General features: G+C 46.9%; 1 protein-coding gene across 3 annotated transcripts; it reads left to right on the plus strand.

The window, feature by feature from the left end:
• The first annotated feature begins 1,884 nt into the window (after positions 1-1,884).
• LOC118795618 (SLIT and NTRK-like protein 3) lies at positions 1,885-7,133 on the plus strand. Of its 3 annotated transcripts, none has more exons than XR_005005822.1 (2): positions 1,885-2,301; positions 2,681-2,735. XR_005005822.1 is itself a non-coding variant. In XM_036554238.1 (2 exons), the coding sequence occupies exon 2, from the start codon at positions 4,038-4,040 to the stop codon at positions 6,708-6,710; it is 2,673 nt and encodes an 890-aa protein (XP_036410131.1). In that variant the 5' UTR covers positions 1,885-2,301; positions 3,989-4,037; the 3' UTR covers positions 6,711-7,133. The 3 variants fall into 3 exon arrangements, 2 of the variants coding, with proteins under 2 accessions (XP_036410131.1, XP_036410132.1); XM_036554238.1 differs by lacking the exon at positions 2,681-2,735 and adding an exon at positions 3,989-7,133; XM_036554239.1 differs by lacking the exon at positions 1,885-2,301 and adding an exon at positions 3,989-7,133 and having other exon boundaries at positions 2,687-2,788.
• The last annotated feature ends 788 nt before the right edge of the window (positions 7,134-7,921 follow it).

Raw genomic sequence — 7,921 nt, forward strand, 5'->3', positions numbered from 1 at the left:
CTTGAGGTGAGCTGTTTTCAAATACCTATAATAGCTCAACAATTACTTCCACAATTTTTATAGTTAGCTGGCAAACTAAAGCAAAGACAAAATAGTTATTATGCAAAACCATTCAAAGTAATAATAACCATATAATGACTATGATTCTAACTCTGGTTTCTACCTTTCCACCTGTCTGGTGGATCATTTGCCCAAGTGCAAAAAACGTGGTGAGGTTGGTTTACTGATACCTTATCGAATTGCTGCATTTTGTTAACATTACCTGCAGATGCTTGTTGAAGACAAAATCAAAAAAATGGCACGATGACATTGATTATCCACTAACCCATGTTGGATCATTTTGCAGCTGTGTCAGACATTTTCAGCATGTTTTTGAGGTTTCATAAATGGCTTAATCATTTCTGAAGTCTTTCAAAAACGTAGATTCATTAGATTAAAAAAAGATCATACTCAAAATGTGTAATCAAAGCATGGCATAATCCCATTCTTTTTTTTTTTAACTCAAAACCAGTGTGGTCATTCAGAAGTAGGAGCTAAAACTACTTAACAAAAAATTATGGTCATGAGAGCTGTCAAGAGCTAGAACAAGATGTGAACTAGGATGGAAGGTGCTGGAACAGGAAGTGAAGTGGAAGGTAATCTTTGGAGCTGCAGCAGGAAGTGAACTGGAGAGGACTGGGATGGCAAACATCAGAACATTTGCTCATTGCAATATACTGCAGTATGTTTGCATTTATACATACAAATTGTATGACCATGCAACTCAAACTCAGAGGTCACTAGGTCTACACATCTGTCAAGTTTTATAACTCTTTATTCTTGATTACAGTAGCATGCCATTTTTTTTCTGTCAGCATTTATTACTAACTAATAATGACAATGATTGTTTATCCACACAGAGTAAATCATGAAATAATAAGTTAAATATTTTTCATACAGATTAATGACAACTTACCTGTCTGACTTGCGAATGTGATTTTCTGACCCATATTTTACAACATATTTTGTAATCAAAAATGTTTTAATAACAGCTCACGAGAGGATATCTCCACATAATTCCATAATATATTAATAATAATGATAATAGTATTACTACTACCAATTATACAACTACTTTGTTCCAACTTCTAACGATTGTATGAATAATAATAATAATAATAAGATAGACATAAATCGTCTGTTCAAACCACTCGAAAGGTAATATGTTCGTCTTTGTACGATTGCGTAAAAGCATCCAGTACCAGTGCTGAATGATTCCCAGTACCCAGGCATCGAGGTCTGTCGGGTTTTTTTTCCCAAGACGAAAAAATCGAAAGGAGCAGAGCATTGCGTGTGTGAAAAGAGGCTTTTCTATTGCTCCTGTTGCAAAGGTGATGGAGACTCGCTAGGGAAGAAAATTGGAAAAAAAAAATCTGAAAGGAGCCGGTGTTTCCTCCATCGATTTTCTTTCAGAAAAAAAAAAAGTGCACACTTGCAGTATAGTCCGGGGAAAAAAATCACCAAGCTGCTCAGATACAGGCATGACTGATAACCCCATCCACACCTAAAAATTGTGAAATTACCCTATAGATTGCCATTCTCTCAATGACGATGTAAGAACAGCTGAACAGCGAATGATGAGTATTATAAACGCAGAATGTTGTACTTGTAGTCTCCAGGTTTTATGTTCATAAGACGAACGATTTGCAACTTGCAGTTGTGTTCCCCCTCGCTGAAAATCGCTCTACAGGTCTGTCGCAGGAGCCCAAGAAGCGATACCCTGATCCTTCCCCCCTCCCTTCCTCTCCTCTCCTCTCCTCTCCCCAAACATTATGCAAGACGAGAGAGCGCTCTGGTGCGCGCACCCGATGCGGTACCAAGCGCGTTAAGCGATCCTTGCTTCAGCACCACACCATCACAAGTAGCGTTCCTCCAATTCGCGCCCCCCCCTCCTCACCAGTTTCAGTCTCTTTTCTTCAAGCTCAGTTCTGTGACGTCTGAAAAAGACCTTACCGGGAGGGGGGAAACGATTATTCGTTATGTTTCTGCATCCAAGTGATGTGCTTGCTAACGGATGCGCTGAAAAAAGGCGACATCGGTGCTCCGAGCCGCAGCTTCGCCCAGAACGGACCTGCATTCTGAGCAAACCTATAGACAAGAAAGCCTCCCTGCATTCCTCTCACGTCCTCGGTGTTCCCTTTTGCTTCGACCACAGCGGGAGGAGAGAGAGAAAGAGCAAGGCTCGGGAAGAAACACAGTGAAAGAGGTCCAACAATCTCTAAACTAGTGTTTTTCGGATGTTCTAAAATTCCTTTGCAGAAGGTGAGTGGCTTCTTCGCTGTTCGTGTTGCATGGGTTTAAGAGATGAAGGAGGCAAATACATACCGATGGAAATGAAAACCGAAATAGTCTGCACGACAATGCAGCTGATTTCTACTTCATTATCCCATTAATTCATTAATTCATTTATTTTCGTCATTTGATACCGTCAATGTAGTAGTGGGGAAAAAATCATTGACACACACCCAGACCTTTGCGAAATAGTAACAATTTTATTCAAGTTTGTTGCGGATTCATAATTTGATTTAGTCGACCGATGTATCCATACATTTTTTTTCTTTGGACTTTTTTTTTTTCCTGTACGCCGCGTTCTCCTGTTTGAATGCGAATGCCTCTTTCCTCCCTTGGCTTTGCCCCGCAGATCGGTTTTGCATTCCTTCGCCTGCTCAGGCAGTAGTCTGAAGTCACCCGGGACCGCCTGTCTGTCCTCTTCGGGAAGCGATGTGAAGTTGGACCACAGTAAAAACAAGTACGTATAGGATGAATCGATTTCATTTCATAGAAACGTTTGTAGCAGGTGATGTAGATATCCGCAGTATTTACTGGATTAGAGGTAGGACAGCAAAACAATATACGCTATTCATTGTCTTGTTAAAATCTTTCTCTATAACGGATGCTATAATTTAACCCTCTTCATTCAGTGGTGCGTGCTAATATACTTTTGAAATCAACGGATATTTTACCTGGCTTTTACTACCAATTCAAATGTACTAAGAAGTAATCAGCTACATTCAAATAACTGGTGCAGGGGTACAACGATAAATCATTCTCCTCAGTCCGCTTGGGTCTGTTTGGCCATCACTTTCTGTACAGATCTGTAGCGATCTATGCAGATATGCTTGTATTTAGTCTAAGTAACGTAAATATATTTTTAATGAAGATAGAGTGCATTTTGGTTATCATCGAACTGTAATGGTATCCTTAAAACCAAAATAATCAATACGGCTGGAAGCTTGGGGCATGATTGTATATGCCAAAAAGACAGCAACTAATGCACTGCAACCTTCCATTCCATCCAAAAAAAGCTTCCCTGAAGAGAGGCAGTCAGGTGGTGATATAACAAGCCCGTAATTTTGCAATTTTCCCTTGTACTAATTTAAAAGTGTTTTGGGGTGAAACTAGTGTATCAAGCCAGGTTTTTTTTTCCCAGTGACGAAGGAGCGGGTGGAGGTGGGGGCTTACTGGGGCTGAGGAATGATGAATCTCCAGAAACGCGCACTGTCATTAATTTAGAGAATTTCGCGCGGAGTGGCGAACACTCTGCGCAAGGCCTGACTCACGGTGCTTTGGACCGGATTATTAAGCGATTCATGCAGATGGTAATTTAGTATTCATCCTCAGCCTCACACGATATGCCAGTAATGTTTCTGTGGGTTTTCAGAGCCGATATAATTGTTCTTCATTATTCTAATTAGAATATTAATTATAATATTTGCAAAATTATATATATATATATATATATATATATATATATATATATATATATATATATATACATTATATACATATGTATACATGTATGTATACATATGTACATGTATACATATATACATTAATGTTTATATACAAAAATGATGTTGCAGCATGTTGAGCGAAGGTGTACCAACAGTAAAGACTGTGACCCTCACTCACAGTAAAACAGATGTTGTATTATTCTTCTGTTTTTCAGTGCTGTGAAGTGGCCCTGGGCTGTGACTTCATCAGATTCTGGAGGAAGAATGCTGTGGGTTACTCTGTTAAGCACAATAGCTTTAGGATGGACAACACCGATCCCCTTGCTGGAGGACTCAGAGGAGATAGACGAGCCGTGCTTCGAGCCCTGCTACTGCGAGGTCAAGGAGAGCATATTCCACATCCACTGTGACAGTAGAGGATTTACAAATGTCAGCCAGATCACCCAGTCCTGGTCAAGACCTTTTAAACTCTACCTACAAAGGAACTCCATGCGGAAGCTCTATTTCAACAGCTTCCTGCACCTCAATAGTGCCGTGGCCATCAATTTGGGGAACAACGCGCTGCAGGACATCCACGTCGGCGCGTTTAACGGCCTGAGCGCTCTGAAGAGATTGTACCTGCACGAGAACAAGCTGGAGGTGTTCAGGAATGACACCTTCTTGGGACTGGAGAGTCTGGAGTATCTCCAGGCCGATTACAATGTCATCAAGAGGATCGAGAGTGGGGCGTTCAGGAACCTGCACAAATTGAGAGTGCTCATACTGAATGACAATCTGATACCGGCGCTGCCCAGCCTTCTGTTCAGGTCCGTGTCGCTGACGCACCTGGACTTGCGGGGGAACCGCCTGAAAGCGCTGGCCTATAAGGGCATGCTGGAGTACATCGGCCGCAGCCTGATGGAGATCCAGCTGGAGGAGAACCCGTGGAACTGCGTCTGCGACATCGTGCAGCTGAAGACCTGGCTGGAGCGCATCCCGTACACGGCGCTGGTGGGCGAGATCACCTGCGAGTCGCCCTTCCACCTGCACGGCAAGGACCTGCGGGAGATCGGGCGGAGCGAGCTCTGCCCGCTGCTCTCCGAGGAGGAGGTGGAGGCCAGCCTGGGCATACCCCGCCTGCCCTTCAGCAAGGAGAAGACCTGGCCCACCAAGCCGTCCTCCATGCTCTCCTCCAACCACAACACCGCCTCCTCCGTCGAGAGCAAGGAGCGGCAGCCCAAGCCCACCAGGCGGTCTAGGCCGCCCAAGGCGTCCCCAACGCCACGCAGCGCCTACCCCGGCCCGAACCAGCCCCCGATAGCCGGGTACCAGACCAGGCCGCCCATCCCCATCATCTGCCCCACGGAGTGCGCGTGCAGCCTGCACATCAACGACCTGGGGCTGACCGTCAACTGCAAGGAGAAGGGCTTTCGCAACATATCCGAGCTCCTCCCCAGGCCTCTGAACGCCAAAAAGCTCTACCTGAGCGGGAACCTGATCCAGAAGATCTACCGTTCGGACTTCTGGAACTTTTCCAGTTTGGATTTACTGCACCTGGGCAGCAATCGGATATCCCACGTCCAAGAGGGGGCCTTCCTCAACCTGCCGAACCTGAAGAGCCTCTACCTGAATGGGAACGACATCGAAAAGCTGACGCCTGGCATGTTCCGCGGGCTGCAGAGCCTGCGCTACCTGTACTTTGAGTACAACGTGATCAGGGAGATCCAGCCAGCCGCCTTTGGCCTCATGCCGGTCCTGCAGCTGGTCTTCCTCAACAACAACCTACTGCGGACGCTGCCTGTCGGCGCCTTTGCGGGCACCTCGCTGGCCCGCCTCAACCTGCGCAACAACTACTTCCTCCACCTGCCCGTCAGCGGGGTGCTGGAGCACCTGCACGCTGTGGTCCAGATCGACCTGCACCAGAACCCGTGGGACTGTTCCTGCGACATCGTGCCGCTCAAGCAGTGGCTGGAGAAGCTGAGCTCCGTCATCGTGGTCGGGGAGGTGGTCTGCAGGACGCCGGACTTCGCCTCGGGGAAGGACCTGCGCTCGCTGGACGTGGCGCTGCTCTGCCCGGAGCTGAAGCGCTCGGCCCCCGGCCCCACCGCGCCGGGCGCGGTCGCCTCGCCCGGTGGCCAAGGGCTGGGCCTGCCCCCGGCGCGGGGCGTCATCCCGCTCTCCGTCCTCATCCTCAGCCTCCTGGTGCTCATCGTCTCGGCCGTCTTCGCCGCCGCCGCGCTCTTCGCGCACGTGCTCAAGCGGCGGGAGAAGCTGCCCTTCAGGAAGCGAGGGGAGGCGGAGCTGGAGGGCATCCACATGGAGTGTGGGATCTTCGAGGGCAGGGAGGCCCTCGAGCCCTCGCCGGAGAAGCCCCCGGGCCACGTCTACGACTACGTCCCCCACCCGGTGGCGCACATGTGCAACAACCCCATCTATAAAACGCGTGAGGCTGACATGGAGCAGCGAGCCCAGCAGCAGCAGCAGCAGCAGCAGCAACAGCAGCAGCAGCAGCAGCAGCAGTTTGCGGAAACTGAGGAGAATAGCAGCAGCTACCGAACACTGCGAGAGAAGGAGAAGGAGTGGACCATGGCCATGTCCAGCTCCCAGCTCAACACCATCGTGGCCATCAGCCCCGGGGGGGACATGGTGGGCTTCCACGAAAACGGATTACTCTGCCCCACCGTGATTGACAGCCAGGGCCCCACCCCCACGCTGGGGTACGTGGAGAGCCTGTACAGCACGGTCCCTAGGTTAAAGGATGTGCGCGTGGCGCACCCTCACCCGCAGGGGGCGCCCTATTCCGACTTGCAGCAGGACGACAGACTGAAGCCGACGATCCTGTTCACAACGGGGAAAGGATTTTCTGACCAAACCCAAAGCGAGTATCTCGAGTTAAGGGCCCAACTCCAGACCAAACCGGATTACCTCGAAGTCTTGGAAAAATCATACCGATTCTGACAAAACCAAGTCCCTCCTTTTTCCACGCCCCCACCCCCCAACAAACTAAGTACACAAATAGGCAGCATGATAAAATGCTAAATTGTATTTAAAATGATTCCCCCAAGTTGCTTTGGAGGAAGGGCCATACTCAGATATTCAATAAAGTGCCTTCTTCAGAGTAGCCAGCAATGTTCAATCAATACTTATTTTTATATGGAACAGATTTGTTTATCCGGGAGCTGTTTGAACACAAGACAGAACGGCTTAGCTCATAAAGTGGACCGCTGGTGGAATGTTAGCGTCCCGGGATGGGCGAGGAGCGGGATGTGACGTCGTCTCGCAGGCAGATATGCCTCAGGCCCTTTGCAATCTGCAGACAATTGCAGTGTCATGCATGCATTTAAGTGCAGGGCTGGATTGCCGGTCAGACTCGTGGTGGAGATACAGTGACACACTGCTGCTCATCGCCTTGTCTTGATTTGACACATCAAAGACAAAATGGGTTCTCTTTGCTCCGACCTGCTGATCAGTGTTTTTTGAATACAAATGACCCTTAAGAGGTAAACATGCTTTCTTTAAAAAAAAAAAATCTCCTGGATATCATTACAAATGGCTTTGTAGGAAGCGCTTTTAATGTTTCTCTCACAAAGATTTGGAAGATAATGTGCATATATTTATTCTGAAATTTCAGTGACGATTTTATTGTAAAGGTAATGTTAAATCAATGTATAGTGATTATGCGTCTGGTATAGCCTTCTTAATAAAACCCTTAATAAAGGTGCTAAAATATAACATTTGTGACAGACAGTATGCCAATGCCAACGGTTTTCCAGCATACCCAGATTCATATGAACTTAGATTTGTTTGGGTTTCCTGAAAGAAATTATAGATGTACTGACTCTGGTTCTACAGGATGCAATCAAATTGTGATTTGGGATGTTGGATGCTTTTCAACAGTGGCTTTTGTGTGTGTGTGTGTGTGGAAATGTGGAGGTTTTTGTGTGTGTGTGGGTGGAGGAGTGGAAAGAGAAAGTAGAGGTATTGAGAGCTATGAACAAAGCAACGTCATCAGCTGCAGTATGTTGGTGCTCATACTGTCCACAGGGGGGAGAAAGGGAGGCAAGTTGATTCACTATGGCTTTTGCCTGGCTATATGTCAAAAGGTGAAAGTTTACGGTGACACTCTGTCTTTGAAATGTTTATTTTTATTTATTAGGTGTTTTTTATAT

Source organism: Megalops cyprinoides, chromosome 20 (assembly GCF_013368585.1).
Source record: "Megalops cyprinoides isolate fMegCyp1 chromosome 20, fMegCyp1.pri, whole genome shotgun sequence".
NCBI classification, from domain to species: Eukaryota; Metazoa; Chordata; class Actinopteri; order Elopiformes; family Megalopidae; genus Megalops; species Megalops cyprinoides.

What these genes read in the sequence shown, in the direction of transcription:
- LOC118795618 (XM_036554238.1), top strand. Translation starts at nt 4,038, where the DNA reads ATGCTGTGGGTTACTCTGTTAAGCACAATAGCTTTAGGATGGACAACA.